Here is a 21306-nt window from a genome sequence, read left to right on the forward strand (position 1 = left end):
TAATCCTGCCTATCAATGTTTAATGTACCTATAGAGTAAGCCGCATATAATTGTCTCTGCTGGGGTATCAGATGGTAGAAATAGGTGGGCGGGTTGTATTTCAGTTTCCGTTGCAAAGTTTTTCTTTTTAGCATGAAGGCCTACGGTCATATATATGTGGGATAATGTTATTGTTGTATTTGAAGTTTGTGCGGCCATGCAGCCGGGGCGGGCTCATTTCCTCCCCGACAAGCGAAGATGCTGTTCGCTTGTGTGCCAGCTCCGAGCCTGGTCATATCTGCCCAGACCCGGGCTGAGTTAAGCCACTTCTCCGTCATGTCACCCTGTGTTGGGGAGGCATGGCGGAACGACCTTAGGTTCTTAACTGTCTTCTTTCTCTTTTCTCATTTCTTTTTCTTTCTCTCTCCCCTTTTTTCTCGCTGTCCTAAGCCCTTCCTGTGCACACAACTGTTTTCGTTGCTTACGGTCAAATGGACCTATGTGATCACGAGGTTGCTACCCCCATGGGCCTTAGATATCAGATATGGCTAACCCAACATTGAAAATAACCTCATACAATGTTCAAGGCTTTAATTCGCCTCATAAAAGAGGCAAAGCATTCCACTACTATAAATCCACCCATACAGACATTGTATGCTTACAGGAGACGAGGTTCTCCAGAACAAGCCACCCTTCATATCTAAGCAGGCATTTCCCACTGGCTTTCCATGCCTGTGCTAGAGAGAAGGTCCGTGGTGTCTCCATAGCTTTCAGGCGAGGCCTCCCCTTCAAATGCGAAGACACACTCGCGGATCCCACAGGGAGATACTTATTGCTAAAAGGGACCCTATTCGACTCTAAGGTCACTCTGGTCTCATATTATGCCCCCAACCAGTTCCAGGACCGTTTCTTGTCACACCTCCTCCAAGTTGTATCTCAGCACGGAGAGGGAATGATAATACTGTGCGGAGATACAAATATGGCCTTGGATGTAGAAATGGACAAGGCTTCTAAACCGGGTTCTGCAGCAGCTCCCCTTCCCTATACTCGGGCCCAATCACAAACAGTTTCTCGTTTATTCAGAGGTAGAGGCCTGCTAGATGTCTGGCGCAAACTCAACCCATTAAAATGAGATTACACTTTTTACTCAAACCCCCACGGAAGCTTCTGCAGAATTGACCATTTCTTTATGCAAGCCCCATACCTAGATAATGTTACCATAGCTAAAATCCTTTCAGTTACTTGGTCGGACCACGACCCTGTGCAAATCCATCTGTCTTCTCTGATCCCTAGAGGCAGGGACTTCAAGTGGAGACTCAACGACTCCTTGCTCACCAAACAAGAGTGTCTAGGAAAAGTACATTCCTTCCTCACTGACTATTTGGAAACCAATAGAGGCTCTTTCACTTCCGCAGTATCTCTTTGAGAAGCTTTGAAGGTTACAGTCAGAGGGAAAATAATTAGCTACAATTCTTACCTTAAAAAACAGAAATCCCCAAAAATCTCGGAACTGACTAAACAGCTCGAAGAAGCCGAGCAGGCCTGGAAGAACCCCCCATCTGCCTCTTCCAGACTTTCTAGAGATAGGCTAAGGTCCCAATTAGATGCTTTACTTAGCGATGAAGTTGAAAAACAACTCCGGTGGCAGAATTTTTTTTTACTATAGATGGGCAATAAGCCTCACACCCTGCTAGCAAACCGATTGAAAAACCGTAGATATAAGCCACCCACGTTGCGAGTAAAGGATCAATCCCAACCCCCTACCACAAACCCGTGCAAAATAGTCCAATACTTTCATAGCTTCTTACAGAAGCTATATAGGGCAGAAAAAGTAATTGACAGAGCCCGCCTTGAAACATTTTTTGCCTCAGTACATCTCCCCCCCCCTCCCCCCAAGCGACGGATATAGAATACCTAAACGCCGATATCACGTCTGAGGAAGTTCTAGCGGCCATAAAATCATTAAAAACTACAAAATCTCCGGGCCCAGACGGTTACTCCCCCCTCTTCTATAAAAAGTTTGGTCCCTTAATGGCCCCTCTTTTATCCCAAATGTACAATGAATATAACAAAAACAAACCCCCTGGCCAAGACACCCTTCAAGCTAATATAGCTATGTTACCAAAAAATGGATATAGAGCCCATAGAAGTAGTTAATTTCCGCCCCATCTCACTGCTCAATGTGGATATCAAACTCTTAAGCAAAATTTTAGCTACCCGGATTAATCAGTTTCTCCCTCAATTGGTCCACAAGGATCAAGTGGGCTTCGTTCCGGGGCGTCAAGCCCCGGACGCAGTCTACAGAGCAATCCAAGTATTTGAGAGCCTACATCATAGGAATATTCAGGGTGTTTGTGTAAGCCTGGACATTTACAAGGCGTTTGATACGCTTTCATGGGAATATCTATATTTCGTATTACAACACTGGGGGTTTGGGTCCTCTTTTATAGCTTGGTTACAAGCGCTCTATTCCTCCCCAACAGCAAAAATTCATTATGCTGGGTATTCATCCCCCAGCTTCGCGATCGAGAGAGGCACCCGTCAGGGGTGCCCTCTCTCACCAATCTTATTCATTATAGCCATGGAACCCTTAGCTTGTATCATCAGAGACTCAGATAGAGTTCAAGGTTTCCAAATAGCAGGAACTCAACACAAGCTTAATCTGTTTGCGGACGATATGCTAGTGTTTCTGTCAAACCCACAACCTTCTATCCCGGCCTTGATGGAAATAATGGACGAATTTGCACAGGTGTCTGGTCTTACTATTAATTCAATAATAACATGCGCTAAAAAATATACATATAGAAGTACTTCACTATTTATTCAATTGTTAAAATCATAAAATACACACCTTCAATTTCAAATAATCCACCATATATAGTTCAACTCTCATTCAACCACTCACATACAACATAGAGGGCCCCTCTATTCAATCCTTTTTCACCAGTATTAAAGACTTCTCTAAAATCACGAGAAAGGACTAATGTTCCTTTATAGGGCTTTCTTCCCTTAATCCAATCAGAATAATTTCCTTAGGATTCCTTCTATAACGGAAATCGCACTGTTGCCAATGTTCCTGATTAGTTACAGTTCCGTCAATTTAGACTCACGTGTCCCTTAGGATGGGGGATTAGCAGCCGCTTTTCACAGCGATATGTTCCTGTAGCAGGACTCCCCTGCTCTGACCTCTTTACGTGCTCCCACACTCTGCCCGCTGCCTCTCTGTCTCACCGGCGTCTTCCGGCGGCATACGAAGGTTCAGACTGCAAGACTCAGACCTCGCTCGCCGCACTTCCGCTCAGATGATCAGCTGAACTGGCCAGCGTCTCTTTTTGGGTGACGTCACCACACAGCTTCTGGGTCTTTGTTTACAAGTGGCTGCTGCGCGCTTACACAGCCACCTAAGTCCAGAGCTTCTTAGCAGATGTCTTTATAGCAGAAAAACAACCTGGTCTTACTATTAACCCAAATAAGTCCTCACTTATGAATATAACTTTAGCCCAGCCTGAATGGATGGAGTTAATCAACAAAGTCCCCTTCCAGACAGTCAATAACCAGATCTCCTATCTGGGTATCAAACTAACCCCAAGATATAGTTCTCTTTTCCAGGCAAATTATCACGCACTATCTAAACAAATTACCCAATATATCTCCAATTGGTCTGAGATGCATTTGTCCTGGCTTGGTCGTGTGCACTCAGTCAAAATGACGATATTGCACAAAATTTTGTACCATTTCAGACTGCTCCCGGTTTGGGTTCCTCCACACTTTCTTAGACTGTTTCAGCTCAAAATTAACAAATTTATATGGGGAAACTCCAGACCGAGAGTAGCTAAAGCTTCCTTATACTTACCTAAATATTCAGGGGGCTTGGGTTTCCCGGACTTGCATGCATATTATCAAGCCTCACAAATCGTTCCAATGGTAGGATTGTACAGAGGCCCTGAGATGCCGCAATGGACATACTTTGATATAGCCTTGGCTGCTCCCCTATCGGTACAGTCCCCAATCTGGCTCCCACCCAAATCCCGGCCTCCCTCGCTAAGCTGCATCCTCATGCATTGCTTACGGGTCTGGGACTCTTTTAAATATACCCGGAAACTGATATCCCCATATCTTCCACTATTGCCCATCACTGACAACCCCCTCTTCCCCCCGGCACATGATGACCCAGCAGCATTTCACTGGTGGACCACAAAAAACCTATTAATAGTCTATCACTTGATAAAAGACTCAAAGGTCGTCAGCTGGGACTTCTTACGGGAGAAATTTCAGATCCCAGGTTCAGAATATTTCCGGTACTTGCAGCTGAGACATTGGATTAACTCACTGTTAAAAAATACCTCAAATACAGATGTGTCTTTATCATTGTTTGAAAATGTTTGTTTACATGATACCAAGGGGAACGGGCTAATAAGCAAACTATATTTAAATTTAATAAGTCCAGCTCCCACCTTCGTACATGGATACGTTAAAGGTTGGGAGCTTGACTTGAAGAATTCTAGACCTATAGAAGCACTGGCGTAGGGCCCGTGGTCGCAGCAGTAGCATGTGCGACCGGGCCCATTGCCAATTGCCGTCAGAGGGGCCCGTGCATGTCCCAGTGAGCGATGTCTATCAGTGTGGTCCGGACACAGCCGCTGCCATTTCATCGCGTCACGCAGGGAGCCCAGCAATACACAGCAGAAATAGTTCCGCCTCCTCCCTTCTTGTTTGACAGCGCACAGCAGCCTATTACAATGTTGCATTACTTGGGCACCCCCCCTCAGCTAGATCTTCCTCCCCTCCTCGGCTCTCTCTCTTCTCTCCTGTAGTAGCTGCGTGTGACCGAGTGTTGGTTCCGCAGCATGGCTAAAGCAGGGCTGTGTGTCTGCACGCTGGCAGAGTGTTACACTCTCCCCTCAGACCTACATGTGTTTCCTCTCGCCTCTTCCAGTTTCTCGTATTATATCTGCCTAGACATTTGATAATGCAGCCTGGTTCTCTGAGCTCCCTTGTAATAGATCCTGTGTGGAGCTGCTGCTGTACTGATGATTCCTGGCCTGAGCTTCTGCTGTCCGTAAGGTATTTTAGAAGAAAAGCAGTTTGCTGGACATATAATGACATACACACTCACATACCAGGAATTCCTGATCTGTGGAGGAGTTGCATGTCTGCCACAAGCGAGCAATGTCAAATAAAGTAGTAAGAGGCATCACTTATTGTATGTGTGCTGTGCTTGTCAGGAAAATGTAGTACTGTAGTTTGTTCTTAAGGTACCTTTAAACTGCTTGAAGGCCACTAGATTGACTGTCAGACAGATCCCTATCTGATCGAATCTGATCAAAGAGGGATCTACTGCATGCACACACACAATGTACAGCGATTTCCAATCAATTTCAGCATGGAATCTATTTGAAATCGTGCTAGTGCCGCTAGCCTCTGACCTGGGAGGGGGGGGGGGGGTACCAAATGTATGTGTACCGCCCCAGGGCCCTGAGGTCTGTAGCTACGCCACTGTATAGAAGAATGGTCGCATGCATGGAATAGCCTTTTCCACCTCTCTATAAATCTAGGCCTAATAGAAGCCTCCCTGAAGGTAATGATGAGGTGGTACTGGGTGCCATCTAGATTGGCACACGTCGGAAGGGACGGGATGTGTTTTAGGGGTTGTCAGTCCAGGGGAGATATGCTACACACCTTTTGGTCCTGCTCGATGCTGTCTCGCTTCTGGTCCAAGGTTTATCGCTTAATACAAGCTGTGTTCCATACTCAATTGCGCAAAGACCCGTGGTCAGCATTGCTGCACTTCCGCACAGGCTCCCTAAATAAAACTCAGGAGGCTCTCCTCCAATTTATTTTTGTAGCAGCAAAAAAAACTATCGCCAGAGCCTGGAAAAAGCAATTTGTCCCTTTCGAGGAAGTAAAAAATAGAATTTCTAGTATCATGACCCAAGAACAATTAGCGGGGACTCTCCTGGACAGTGGATGCAATATGGGGCCCTTGGAGGGCATACCTTTCTATAACTGGTAGTAACTGAACAGCAAAAATCTCAGGTTAAGCAGGCTTACTCTACAAGTATTTGCAGTGGCGGCTCCAGGAAATTTTTTTAGGGGGTGCTATGCAGGTGCTGGACCAATTTCCGGGGGAGGTGACGACCTGCGGCGCGCGAAGCGCGGCGCGGCAAAAAATGGGTGTGGCTACAACCTGCGGCGCGCGAAGCGCGCCGCGGCGAAAAAATGGGCGTGGTCATGACCGGATGAGGGCGGGGCTAACTGTAATTTAAAGTGAACCCAGGGTGAGAGTGATATGGTGGCTGCCATATTTATTTCCTTTTAAACAATACTAGTTGCCTGGCAGCCCTGCTGATCTATTTGGCTGTAGTAGTGAACTGAATTACACCAGAAACAAGCCATGCAGCTAATCTTGTCAGTTCTGACAATATTGTCAGAAACCCATGACCTGCTGCATGCTTGTTCAGGGTCTATGGTTGAAAGAATAAGAGGCAGAGGACCAGCACGGCAGCCAGGCAACTGGTATTGCTTAAAGGGAGATAAATATGGCAGCCTCAATATTATTCTCACCTCGGGTTCCCTTTAAAAGTGCAACGCAAAGACAGAGGGCCCAAGTTTTGGTGACCCTTTTCCCAGAAAATTCACATAATTGTGCAGGTTTTCTCAAGAAAATACACGTAATGTGAGCAGATTTTAACAAAAAACACGTCCAATGACCCCAATATGCACAATCGGTAGCAGATATGACCCCAATATGCACAATCGGTAGCAGAAATGACCCCAATATGCACAATCGGTAGCAGAAATGACCCCAATATGCACAATCGGTAGCAGAAATGACCCCAATATGCACAATCCGTAGCAGATATGACCCCAATATGCACAATCCGTAGCAGATATGACCCCAATATGCACAATCCGTAGCAGATATGACCCCAATATGCACAATCCGTAGCAGATATGACCCCAATATGCACAATCGGTAGCAGAAATGACCCCAATATGCACAATCGGTAGCAGAAATGACCCCAATATGCACAATCGGTAGCAGAAATGACCCCAATATGCACAATCGGTAGCAGAAATGACCCCAATATGCACAATCCGTAGCAGATATGACCCCAATATGCACAATCCGTAGCAGATATGACCCCAATATGCACAATCCGTAGCAGATATGACCCCAATATGCATAATCCGTAGCAGATATGACCCCAATATGCACAATCCGTAGCAGATATGACCCCAATATGCATAATCAGCATCACCTGAAAAAGAAAAGAAAAACCCATTTACTCACCTACAGCCAGAAGACCTTCTTTCCCGACCTCCTGTCCCGAGTCCCGACCTCATTGTGGCGCGCAGCGCCCACGCGCCCACGATCCTCTTCCTTCCCGACGTCACGACGAGACTTCCTGCCTGCATGCAGAGAGCAGGGCTACGGGAAAATGGCCGCCCGAAGCCATGCACTGCAGACTCGAAGTCTGCAGAACAGGGCTCCGGGCGGCCATCTTATCGTAGCCCTGCCTGCTGCTCCGTGCTGCCGCTGTGTGAACTGACTTGGCGTCTTTTAGACGCCTGAAGTCAGTTCACTCCAGGGGGTGCTTTGGGGGTGCTTGGACAATTCTAGGGGGTGCTCGAGCACCCCCTTGCACCCCCCTGGCGCCGCCCCTGAGTATTTGCACAGGAGGGGCCCATCTCCCTTTCTCCTCTTCTTTTTTTCTCTTTTCCTTCCTCTTTTTCTTTCTCTTATCTCCCTCCTTTCTTTCTCCTCCCCCAATGCAGGGGAGATCTCTCCAGTCAATCCCCACAGCCTGACGGCTGGGTGGGGGCCATAGACTTTTGCTAGACAAGGCCTTCAGAGGCAAGGGGCGGAGCTCGTCCTGGAGCCCTGATCCCCTTGCTCCGCTATGAAAAGGGATCTTAGTTCCCATAATATGTGATGACTTCCCATGTCTTCTTTATCCAAGATGATGTTGTGACAGACAAATTTTTATCTGTGAGCCATGAGAAATTGTCCAGATGAATGCCTTGCCTGGTGCTGTATATCACATACTGTTTTTTCCCTGTTAAAACTTAATAAAAAGTTTGAAATAGAAAAAAAACAGTAAGCAAAACCAACCCTCCACCCAACACATAATCAAAAAGCTATGTACCTTCCCTGGTCTTCTGTTTGCTGGGCAAGTAATAGTCCTTGCAGTCTTTGTGGGCAATGTTCTGCTTTTTATGAAATAGCGCAGTATGGTTCATTTTGAAAACAGGTTTCCCTCTCAGTAGATCAGTATACATTAGTGAAAATTAGCTCACTACAAATGATCTCATTCTGCACAGAATACATCCAGATTTGGGTAACCAGCACAAACCTAGTATTTTTTTGGCAGCATGGTGGCATAGTGGTTAGGGCTCTCACCTTGCAGCGCTGGGTCCCCGGTTTGAATCCCAGCCCGGTCAATATCTGTAAGGAATTTGTATGTTCTGTCCATGTCTGTGTGGGTTTCCTCCGGGCACTCTGGTTTCCTACCACATCCCAAAAGCATAAAGATAATAAGTTAATTGGCTTTCCCTAAATTGGCCCTAGACTACGATACATGCACTACACAATACATACATAGACATATAACTATGATAGGGATTAGATTGTGAGCCCCTCTGAGGGACAGTTAGTGACAAGACAATATATATATTCTGTACAGCGTTGCGTAATATGTTGGTGCTATATAAATACAGGATACGTGTTCCCTGAACAGGGTTAAGCCCCTAGCGCACTAAAACATAACTTTTATTAGTTCTGCGCGGTCAAGCTTTCAGTAGCCTTCGGTCGCGTCGTGATGCGGTCGCGTTTTTTCTTCCCCTAGGGGAACATAGCCGTCGCGGTTTTCCGCTCCCGGGAAGCAACATGTCGCTTCCAGGGGCAGCCCGAACGCTCGCGAAAATCGGGACCCGAACACCGCGTTCGGGTAAAAGCGCTCAAAAGCTCGGTGTAAACGCTCCCATTCACTTGAATGGGAGCGTTTACCGCGACGTTCCGAACGCTTGCGGTAAACACTCCGCAAGCGTCCGTGTGAACCAGCCCTTATGCATGCCTGATCACGATTTATAGGTGACAAATGCGCCGATCAGGCCGCTGTAGCACACAACCATATGCGCAGATGAGGTCGCATGAGAGGGACTCCCGAGGTAAAAATCGGGGTGAATATATAACAGTTATGCATGCCTGATCATGATTTATAAGTGACAAATGGGCCGCTGAGGCCGCTTTAGCATGCAGCCATATGCGCAGATGAGGTTGCATGAGACAGAGCAAAAAGAGGGACTCCCGAGGAAAAAATCGGGGCGAATGTCTAACAGTTATGCACGCCTGATCATGATTTATAGGTGACAAATGCGCCGATCAGATTGCTTTAACATGCAGCCATATGCGCAGATAATAGGGGGGATATGGAGGAACTATGAGGAGATAGGAGAACCCTGGATAATGAATGGGATATACTACATGATCGACAGGTAGGACACACCCTGCTGGGCGACGCCCAGGGGAGAGAGGAAATGCTCAGTATATAAGACTGTGAGTTAAGGGCGGCATTCAGCTCTGATAGGGGCTATCTATGCTGACAGTTATGTGGGGCAGTGGCACTTTATATGTTTGATGCACAGCACTGGGCTCTGCCTCTGACACAGGAGACCAGGGTTCGAATCTCGGCTCTGCCTGTTTAGTAAGCCAGCACTAATTCAGTAGGAGACCTTTGGCAAGTCTCCCTAAGGCCTCTTGCACACTGCAAGCAATTCAGATTCAGATTCCGCTTTTTAATCTGTTTTTACCTCCGTTTCAGATTCAGATTTGCAGTGTGCAAGGAGCAAACTGCAAATCTGAATCTGAATCGGAAGTAAAAACAGATTAAAAAGCGGAATCTGAATCTGAATCGCTTGCAGTGTGCAAGAGGCCTTACACTGCTACTGCCAATAGAGCGTGCCCTAGTGGCTGCTGCTCTGCTCTGGCGCTTTGAGTCCGCAAGGAGAAAAGCGCAATATAAATGTTATTTGTCTTGTCTTGTGTCTTGTCACTGTATATATGTATTCACTCCGGACGAAGGCGTTTAGCCGAAACATGTCGAGTTATTTGTAATTTTGTACACTGTTTGCATGGTGTGATCCCCTACTGTCCATTATACCTGTGTTTGGTGCAAGAGGGTGTGATCAGCAGGTCCTATTTGTGCATGTACTAGCTGTGCATAGGTGCTGGAGAGGAGATCCCTTTCCTCTCCACGACACATGCACATAGATGTACAATCTTTATCTGCCTGAAAGTGATCCATCCCAGGGATATGATTCATATGTAACACAATAGTGTCAAACACCAACGCAGCTGTTTATGTTTTATAAATGCTGTACCTTTGATATACCTGATTTTAATAGAACTAATAAAAGTTATGTTTTAGTGCGCTAGGGGCCTAACCCTGTTCAGGGAACACGTATCCTATACAAATCCCCCGAGTACTCTATTAGGTATTTGCTATATAAATAATTAAATAAATAAAAAATAAAAATTTCGTAAAATCCTGCACTGATTCTTATATTCCTGTATGTATGTCTGATATTTATACTTGCTTCCAGGAGGCCTGCAATAAAAGTCATCATGTCTGATATGGAAACAAAAAGAGAAAGGAGTCTATATAGGTTGAAACATTTCCCACAAGCTTATGTTTTATGCTGCATTAATATTTGTACTGTACTAGTTATTACGCTATTACCTATGTTGCAATGAAACCTGCTTATCTGTTGGTGTCTATTAGAATATATACGTATATATGTTTTCTTCCCAATAGATTTAAATCTCTTAAATCCCAATTGTGGTGTCCAAGAAATGGACCTTCAAGAATTTGGAAACTGCTGGAACAGGAGATAAAATCGCTGTCCAAAGACAAGGATATGAGAGAGCTAAAACAAGCAGTTGGAAAACTGTTTCAAATGGTTAGTGAATACATGTATGCAAATTACTTGAACTTCCTTAGCGGTAATCCCGATTCAGGCTCGGGATGGAAATCCGCAGCTCAGAGCGGTAATCAAGTGCCTGTGCCTGAGTGAGTTATATGCAGGAGCTGATGTAGATCTCTCTGTTTGTTTGTTTTTTCTTGTTTTTAGAGTCTAAAAGCTTGTGAAAAAATTGCACCACTTTTAGACACTAAATCTGGAAATAATCATAACACCAAGGAGGTTAAAGTGTACCCCAGACAAAAAGAGATATTTACCAAAAGAGAGGGAAGCCGCTGGATCCTATTGAGGATTCCCTCAGTGTTCTGCAGTCCCCCATCGCCAGGGGGCAGATGACCAGAAGATTGCCAACAAGAGCTAGTTGGCAAAGTTATCAGGATGGCGCTCCTCTTCTGGCATCAGCACGGCTGTGCAATAGCCATACAAGCACAATAGCATTGTCACCCTGTAGATCCCACATATAATAATAATAAAAATCCAAACATTTGTATAGCGCTTTTCTCCTGTCAGACTCAAAGCACTCAAGAGCTGCAGACACTGGGCTAAAGCCTATCAGAGGCGGTACAGGACGGATCGCCGTCATGTACCGCCCATAGAGAGGACAGGAGCGAGGGAAGGAGAGGGAGGGGGGAATAGCGCTGCGGAAGGGGGCTTTGAGGAGCCCCCGCTACCCTCAAACAGCCAGCGGCGATCAGACCCCCCCAGAAGGACATCCCCCTAGTGGGGAAAAAAGGGGGGGAAGTCTGGTCGCCCTGGCTGAAATCTGATCTGTGCTGCAGGCTGAAGAGCCCCCACTGCACAGATCATAGGAAAACCACGCAGTCCTCAAGTGGTTAAACCCCCCTAGTGACCAGGCCATTTTTTACTAATTAGGCCACTGCAGCTTTAAGGCCTTGCTGCAGGGCCGCACAACTCAGCACACAAGTGATTTCCCCCCCTTGCTTTTCTGCCCACCAACAGAGCTCTTTGTTGGTGGGCTGTGATTGCTCGCTCAATGTTTATTTATTTTTTATAAATATTTATTTCTTTATTTTTTAAATAAATTTAGCTTTTTTTCCCCTCCCTCTCTCCCTCCCCCTGCCAGCCAATCAGCATTCAGCTGTCATAGGCTTCAGCCTATGACAGCAGAATGCTGTCTTGTCTCCCCAGGGGACAGCCGAGTGACACGGCTGTCCCCAGTACAGCAGTTACGTAGATCGCAGCTCTGTACACAGTAAATAGACGGCCGTCTAACAGTCTCCGCCCCTGGAGGTGATGGCAGTGCGGAGCTCGGTCATTCAAGCGGAGATGCGCGCGCAACGGTGCGTGCGGTCTCCTGCAAAGCATGCCTCTAGGACTGCATGCGGATCGGCGTTAGGCGGTCCTGGGGCTGCTGCCGCGTCCACGCCGATTGGCGTGGAGCGGTCGTTAAGAAGTTAATAGGTACTGACCAGCCTCTGATTATCCCCCTGACCCTTCTCTGGAATACCTGGAATAAATGTGGCAGTGGAAAACATTACTGAAATGTTTTTTTTTTCCATCACCTGCCAAACTTGTTTAGGTGACAAGCAGGAGATTTACAGAAACGAATCAAAAGCCTCTCTGTGCCAAATAGTGTACTGGTTAAAGAGAATCTGAACTCTAAAATTCTTACAATAAAAAGCATACCATTCTATTCATTATGTTCTCCTGGGCCCCTCTTTGCTGTTCGTGCCACTCCCTGCTGCAATCCTGGCTTGTAATTGCCAGTTTTAGGCAGTGTTTACAAACAAAAAACATGGCTGCTAACCAGCATGTGAAAGGCTGAGAGAAGCTCAGTCTGTGACTCATACAGAGCCTGCAGGGGGTGTGGAGAGGGTGTGTATAACTTCTACCTATCACAGCAGAGCAGCACATTCCTGCCTGAGCCGACAAAGCTGACAAAGGAAAGAAGATTACATTATATAACAGAGATAATACAGCCACTGTGCAACTAGGAAAGGCTGCAGTAAGACAGACCACATTAGAACAGGTATAGGAACTTATAGGATAGAAGAAATAAGGCTGAAAATTTTGTTAGAGTCTCTTTAAGGGCTCTGCCTTTGACATGGGAGACCAGGGTTCGAATCCTGGCTAGGGGCAGTACCTATTCAGTAAGGACATACCTCCCAACTTTTTGTGATAAGAAAGAGGGACACTTAAGCCTCGCCCCTTTCACACCCCTGATCACGCCCCCATCACACCTCTAGTCACGCACACCATAAAGATTTCATAAGAAAAATATGTTGTTTTATAATTCAAACCATTCTGGTCCTTTGTATCCTGGTTCATTTTCCTTCATATTAACATTTTGAAATTAGTAATATATCAATTTAAAGGATAGGAAAAAAAGTTTAGAGTCAATCAAACACATTTTTTAGTAGAGAAATATATATATTTACATAGAAAGAGGGACAAAGTCCTGACAAATGAGGAGGAAAGAGGGACAGGGCTCCCAAAGAGGGACTGTCCCTCCAAAAGAGGGACAGTTGGGAGCTATAAGGAGGCAAGACTCCCTAGCCTCTTGAGTGCATCCTTAGTGGCTGCAGCTCTTGAGCGCTTTGAGTCTGACAGGAGAAAAGTTGACCGTGCTGGTCAAGTAGTCAAACCATTCCTGATTAAGGGCCCGTTCAGACTACAAAGTGCGGACCGCAACGCATGCGGACCGCAACGCGAACGAACGCACGCCATCCGCGTTCGTATGCGTTGCGTGGCTGATCCCATCACTGAAAAGTGAATGGGACAGCCGCGCGTTTTTGTAAAATCTGCGTGCAGCATGCGTTCCCGGACCGCACAGGTCCGGAACGCATGCTGTGTGAACATCAGACATTGCACTCTATGCAATGTCTGATGTCCTGCGTGTCGGCCCCCCCGCACGCGTTTCCAAAACGCATATGGAAACGCGTGCAGTGTGAACGGGCCCTAAGACATTTTTTTTAAATGTCTGGTGAACACTTTATTATCTATTAACAGGCACAAAACAGAGAAAGATTTGAAAGCTGTGATATAATACCTCCTATCTGACAGTGTAAAAAGAGAAGCCACAATCTGCATAAAAATCACTATAATCCAAACTTTTTATTTCATGACATATGTAAACAGTTACATCTGTTGTTTTTTTTTTACAGTGAAATGCACTTCTGGGATATACTGTATATTTAAAAATAAAAATACTTTCTGCAGTATATAATAATATGCACTACTTATCCGTATGACTTGTCCATGAGCTAAGGAACAGGTAGTATAATCTTTTTTTGGAGGCGATCTCATAGGCTAACTAGTGCATATGATAATATACCACAGGCAGTATCTATAATTTTGCATATATCCTGGCAGTATCAAATTGCTGGACTGAAATATTGTTTTCATTATGCCAGGAATCTGGTGTCATAAATGATGTCCAACTTAAGCTTGTTAGTTTCACTTAATCATTGTCTATCTTGTTCAACACACCTTGACAAAGGAGGCCCTTTGCAGCCTTGTAACAGTTGTTGGTGATGTATGTTACTGGGCTTATGTATCATTGAATAAAATGTCTGGATTACATTATTTGCTTATAATAATTAGATAGGATTCTGCTGCCAGAAGTTCATACCCCTAAATTAGATGTGCAGCTGACTTCATTTAAAGAGACTCTGTAACAAATTTTTCAACCTTAGTTCTTCTATCCTATAAGTTCCTATGCCTGTTCTAATCTGCTCTGGCTTACTGCAGTCTTTCCTAACTGCACTGTCTCTGTAATAAATCAATGTATCTTTCCTCTGGCCTGTTTGTCGGGCTAAGGCTTGATTGTGTGGAATGTGCAGGGCTGCTTGTGATTGGTAGAAGCGATACACACCCTCTGCAGGCCCCCTGCACACTCTGAATGACTCACACACTATGCTTAGCTGAGCCTATTAGAAGCTGGTTAGTTTGTTTGTAAACACTGCCTAAAACGGTTAATTACAAGCCAGGATTGCAGCAGAGAGTGGCAGAAACAGCACAGAGGGGCACAGGAGAAAATAATGAATAGAATGGTATGCTTTTTATTGTAAGAATATTAGAGTACAGATTCTCTTTAAAGGTATACAAGATGTGGTTCCTTCCACAATCCACTTCTCCTAGAGGATGCAATTTTTCAGCCACAGATATTTGCATGTGGTGGACTTGCCTGGGTCTCAAGAGGTTTTGGTCAAACTCCTAATTGTGTGTAGCCAACTAACCAAATATGTTGGATATGTTGGCTGGTCTAGGTTTCTAGATGTAGTCATCTTGAGGAATGTTCAAGGGTGTTGACACCACTATAGAATAAAAATTTAGCAAAAATTCTGCTAAGGACTAGATTTTCAGTCTTCTAACAAGCACTGGATTCTGAGCACCCGATACACTCAAAGTAATTATTATTATTATGTGTTTATATAGCACTTCTAGCTCACACAGCCCCTTACAGAGAACATAGCCATGTCACAGTTACATAGTTATGTTGTTAAGAGTCCCTCAAAGGACTGGTGCTTTAAGGGCACTATGCCAAAAATTATAATAGAAAGAGGGTCAATGGGCCCGAACCAATTCACTTTTTTGCCAGGTTTTCTCCTAGGAAATAATTTGTCATCTTCTGTTCAAGATAACTTTTTAACACTCTGCAAATACCAAAAACCAGGTGAAAAAAATTCAAGTCAAAATGATTCACAGAATTTTCTTGCTTGTTGGTGGCTTAAAGGGGTTCTGTGGCCTTTAAAAAAACCAAACAGTGTCACTTACCTGGGGCTTCTACCGGCCCCTGCAGCTATGAAGTCCCACGCTGTCACTGAAGCCCCCTCCGTTCCTCGCTGCGAGTCACCAATTATTTGTCTAACTAGATGAATAGCACTGTGGGTGCCCAGCCGAGGCCGTGTGCAGCCATGCTCCTGCACGTGTCATTGGGAGTCTAAAACGCAGGCGCAATACAAGAAGAGTTCGTACTGCACAGTAAACTCCTGATAACACGCGCAGGAGCGAGGACGTGCGCAGCCACAGTGCTATTCATCTAGTTAAATAAATAATTTGCAGGTGACTGGCGGCGAGGAACGGAGTGGGCTTCAGTGACAGCATGGGACTTGATAGCTGCAGGGTGACGGTAGAAGCCCGAGGTAAGTGACGCTTTTTGTTTTTTTTAAAGGCCACAGAACCCCTTTAAAAGACATTTAATTGATAAGATATGAAAATATCACCTAGGAGAAAACTTAGAAAGAAAAAAAAATTAGACCGGGCCCAATTTCTCTACAGTGTTTAAAAGCTTACTAGAAATAGGGCTGCTCAAATCCAGATCCGCTATAGTAGCTATCCGGATATCTCCCAGTAAACCTGTGCGGGCTGGGCGGTGGGTCTTACCTGTCTGACATCTTCTTCGTCCGTCCCTGGCGACTCCCACGATGCGGTCAACGCGCATCACCTGACTACAAACACTTCCTCCTTCAACCCGGAAGGAGGAAGTGTTTGTAGTCACGTGACTGCCGCGTGAACCGCATCGTGGGAGGCGCCAGGGACGAACGAAGAAGACATCAGACAGGTATGATTGACCCCCCTGCCCAGCCCGCACAGGTTTACTGGGAGATATCCAAATAGCTACTATCGGGGTGTCTCCCGGATCTGGATTTGAGCAGCCCTACCTAGAAATGCCACTTCACTGCATCTGACTAGTGATGATCGCAATCTGTTAATTACGATTATGCAAAATTTCACATAATTTTTCACAATTACGGTCATACGTAATTACAGTTTGGACATGCAATTGATTTTTTGCAATCCATCCATTATTTTGCATAATTGCGCAAAATTTTGCGTAACTTCGTGCCGACTTCAGTGGTTAATAACAAGGCCCCCATACATGCTAACATCACTAAAATTGCTATGTATGTTAACGGGGATAATGAGAACAGGTCAAAAAAAAGAATTTGTAGTTTTTGAGATAATTTTGAAAATGCAAAGGAAAAAGAGTTTTTAAACTTTCATTTTTCTGAGTTTAAAAACTATTTTTTCTTTGTATTTTCCAAATCAATTATCTCAAAAACTACAAGCTCTTTTTGACAATTTTTTTTAACTTGTTCCCAATATTCCCCATAATATACCCAGCATAATTTTGTTGATGATAGCATGTATGTGAGTTTTGCTATTAACCACTAAAGCTGGCACAAAATTATGCAAAACGTGGCTAAATTACGCGAAATTACGGATGGATCAAGTTTACATGCGAAATTGATTATGATTTTTTCCCCAAAATTTCGCATTACTATTTTGCATTGTCATTGTGAATTTCAATGCGAAATTATGACTATGGCTTCTCTGTGGCAATAATGGCGGTTAGCGCCCATCACTACATCTTACTGCTCTTTTCCACCTAACTTAATCACCTCACTTATTTCACTGTGATCCTTTTCTGTTGTGCGATATTTGATCCTTCATCACTATAAAATATCTTTATTCTGATGTTTTTATTTTTCCTCTCTTCAGATGTCAGTAAGCCTCAACACATAGGATGCCTCCCCAAATGGAGAATGAGAAAAGATTACAGTTTGCAATAACAGAATACAATGCTTTAGCACTCATTTATAGTTGTTATACTATTTACTTATAATTACTTTCTGACTATATTACTTATTATTGTTTAACTTTTGTCTGTACTACAACTATTATTACATTTTGTGAGAGCATTGGGTGGGTATCTAACCATACTGCCTACGGCAGGGAAAATAAGTATATAATCAATATTATTCTCATTTAATACATTTCTAATGGGGCTGTTGACATGAAACTTACACCACCATGTTGGTAAAAGCCCAAGTAGTCTCCAAATACAAAGAAACCAAAACAAGTAAGTCCATTAAGTAAGTTATGTATAGTATAAAGGAATAACACAGGGAATGAGTACTGAACACATTACTGAAATTGATTTAATTCTTAATAGAAAAGTCCTTGGTAATGACATATTCATGGTGCTTCCTGTATGGAGAAACTAGTCTTATATATTGCTCAGGTGTGATTTTGCCCATTCTTCCACGTAAACTCTCTTCAAATTTTGAAAGTTAATCTAATTACATTACTTTGCAAAATACTTGCATTGCACTGATTTATGTTTGTTGTAATTTATTAACAAAAGTGGAATTTTCTGTTACAGTACTGTTTTTACTTGTGGGTTTTGGTTATTAAAGGTGAATTAAACCCAGCATTTCTTCTTTGCTCTCAGGCCTCGTTCACAGTAGGACGTTGCGTTTTGATGGGACGTTAAAGTCGCAACGCACATTGCAACGCAACACCTCCAAAAAGTCGCAACGCAACTTAATGCCCCGTTATCGTCTCATACAGTAGAGCATACAGACAATGAAAAGTATGCTTCCAAGTTATTACTGAGCATGTGCAAACAGTCCAACGCAGCTAATAACGAGTATAACGCACTGCATTCAGTACTTTCACTTAACGTGCAGTGTTAGTCACCAACGCAACGTGTGCACTGTGAATGGGGCATTGAATTCTCATTGCAGTGAGTTATTCTGCGTTAAATATTTTAACATGCGACTTTAACATCGTACTGTGAAAGAGGCCTAAAAAATTATTTACAGCATATTATATACTACCACATTTTTTTTTTCTAGAACAGCATTGAACTAGTTAAACACAGGACTTACAAGCTCCCTGCAGGGAAAGCTGGACACATACGAACTAGTGATTATCTTGTGTTTAACACTATCTTGTGTTTACTTAAAGGGTCACTTAAGCCACCTGAAAAAATGAGTTTTACTCACCTGGGGCTTCTACCAGCCCCCTGCAGCTGTCCGGTGCCCGCGTAGACTCGCTCCGATGCTCCTGGCCCCGCTGGCAGCCACTTCCGGTTTCGGCGACAGGAGCCGACAGGCCGGGAATTTGAGTGATTCTTCGCGTTCCTGGCCGTAATAGCGCCCTCTATGCTGTTATAGTATATGCTATAATAGCCGTAATAGCGCCCTCTATATGCAACAACAGCATAGAGGGTGCTATTGCGGCCAGGAACGCGAAGAATCACTCACGTTCCCAGCCTGTCGGCTCCTGTCGCCGAAACCAGAAGTGGCTGCCGGCGGGGCCAGGAGCATCAGAGCGAGTCTACGTGGGCACCGGACAGCTGCAGGGGGCTGGTAGAAGCCCCAGGTGAGTAAAACTCATTTTTTTCAGGTGGCTTAAGTGTCCCTTTAAATGTATCAAGTGAGGAATGCAAACACTTCTCTGACTGTGCAGACACTCCAGAACACAGACAGCCACTCAGAAATCATTCCTGGGTACATTACAATAGAAATACAATAGAAATACACCAGTTATGAATAAAATGCAATTGCAGCTCTCAGAGCAAAAAAATAGTACTTTGAAAAATTGTAATTTCTAAACGAATAATACTACTTATGCACAAAAGCAAATATTATTATTATTATTTTATTATTATTATTATTATTTTTTATTTATATAGCGCCAACATATTCCGCAGCGCTTTACAAAGCACAATAAGACGACAAGGGGAACATAGATACAACTAACAAATATACAGCAGAGTTCCAAGCAGCACAAATATTGTTACAAAGACAGTAAACATTAGGAGGATGACCCTGCCCTTGCGAGCTTACAATCTAATGGGTAGTGGGGGACACACTAGGTAAGGGGGTGGAGGATGGATGAGGCAGTGATTCTTTGCCTCTGATTACATTGTGACAAATAAGTAAATAAAGGGCTATAGAATGTTATAAGCTTGTCTGAAAAGGTGTGTTTTAAGAGTGCGTTTGAAGATGTCCAGGTTTGGAGCATGACGTACAGGCTGTGGAAGAGAGTTCCAGATAAGGGCTGATGCTCGTGTAAAGTCCTGGATGCGAGCATGAGAGGAGGTGATGAGCTTAGAGGCCAGGAGAATTTCTTGGGAGGAACGAAGGTTGCGGGAGGGACAATATCTTGAGATTAGTGAGGAGATGTATGGAGGAGACAACTCGTGGAGGGCTTTGTATGTTAGAGTCAGGAGTTTGAACTGGATCCTCTGGGTAATGGGTAACCAGTGGAGAGAACGGCACAGTGGGGCTGCATCGGAAGAGCGTGTGGAAAGGTGAATGAGGCGGGCCGCTGCATTTAGAAGGGATTGGAGAGGAGCTAGCCTGTTTTTTGGTAGGCCACAGAGCAGGGTGTTGCAGTAGTCTAGGCGGGAGATGATTACTGTATGTGATATAAAAAGTAGGAAAACATGTTTTTATTGAATATTATGTCAGAGTTTTATACCGCTTTAAGTTATTCCTCTGGTTAAGGCCAGTACAGAAATATGTGGAAATTGGGCAAAACAACAAAAAACTATGTCTTTGTTACTTGTGTGGTTGTTTTTATACTTATTATGATAAATCATGTTAGCATCTTTTTATATACTTCTACTGTATCAGCTGCATATTTGCATGTATATCAGAACAAATTATTAAAACTATGTTAATGAAAGTTACTTTATGTGCTTGACTCTGTTTTCTACAATCTGGGGAGGAGTTTCACTGAGGTCCCGGTGGCAGCCCCAAAGAAGAATATTGTGGTGCCCTCAGGGCAAAGGCCAACCCTGGTCATGGTAAAATTAAAAGACAGAGGTCCATTTTTAATTGAAAATCATGATCACTGTGTGTGTCTCCAATATGATATATTTAACTGACATGTTTTATCGTAACAACCAACCATTTATACAGGAAAATCATGACGATTAACAAGGTTGCCCAAACTTTCGCTTCCCACTGTATTTGCTAGGATGTCTTAAATGGAACGTTCCAACTTTTTTGTAATCAGTACCAGAGATATAAGCAGGGGCGGCGCCAGGGGGGTGCTTGGGGGTGCTCGAGCACCCCCTAGAATTGGCCAAGCACCCCCAAAGCACCCCCTGGAGTGAACTGACTTCAGGCGTCTAAAAGACGCCAAGTCAGTTCACACAGCGGCAGCACAGAGCAGCAGGCAGGGCTACTGTAAGATGGCCGCCCGGAGCCCTGCTCTGCAGACTTCGGGCGGCCATTTTCCCGTAGCCCTGCTCTCAGCATGCAGGCAGGAAGTCTCGTGACTTCGGGAAGGAAGAGGATCGTGGGCGCGCGGGCGCTGCGCGCCACAAGGAGGTCGGGACAGGAGGTCAGGAAAGAAGGTCTTCTGGCTGTAGGTGAGTAAATGGGTTTTTCTTTTCTTTTTCAGGTGATGCTGATTGTGCATATTGGGGCCATATCTGCTACGGATTCTGCATATTGGGGTCATATCTGCTACGGATTGTGCATATTGGAGTCATATCTGCTACGGATTGTGCATATTGGAGTCATATCTGCTACGGATTGTGCATATTGGGGTCATATCTGCTACCGATTGTGCATATTG

At 44.4% G+C, this 21306-nt stretch overlaps 1 protein-coding gene across 1 annotated transcript in view; it reads left to right on the plus strand.

Annotated features, from left to right (window-relative positions):
- The window catches only part of LOC137558246 (uncharacterized), a 57122-nt gene extending 38432 nt beyond the window's left edge, over window positions 1–18690 (plus strand). Inside the window, exons 6-7 of the mRNA XM_068271732.1 lie at window positions 10797–10941; window positions 17428–18690. Of these exons, the coding sequence (XP_068127833.1) occupies window positions 10797–10941; window positions 17428–17451 (169 nt within the window). The 3' untranslated portion in view covers window positions 17452–18690. The remainder of the gene's footprint in view (window positions 1–10796; window positions 10942–17427) is intronic.
- The last annotated feature ends 2616 nt before the right edge of the window (window positions 18691–21306 follow it).

The sequence above is a fragment of the Hyperolius riggenbachi genome, chromosome 1, assembly GCF_040937935.1.
Source record: "Hyperolius riggenbachi isolate aHypRig1 chromosome 1, aHypRig1.pri, whole genome shotgun sequence".
Taxonomy (NCBI): Eukaryota; Metazoa; Chordata; class Amphibia; order Anura; family Hyperoliidae; genus Hyperolius; species Hyperolius riggenbachi.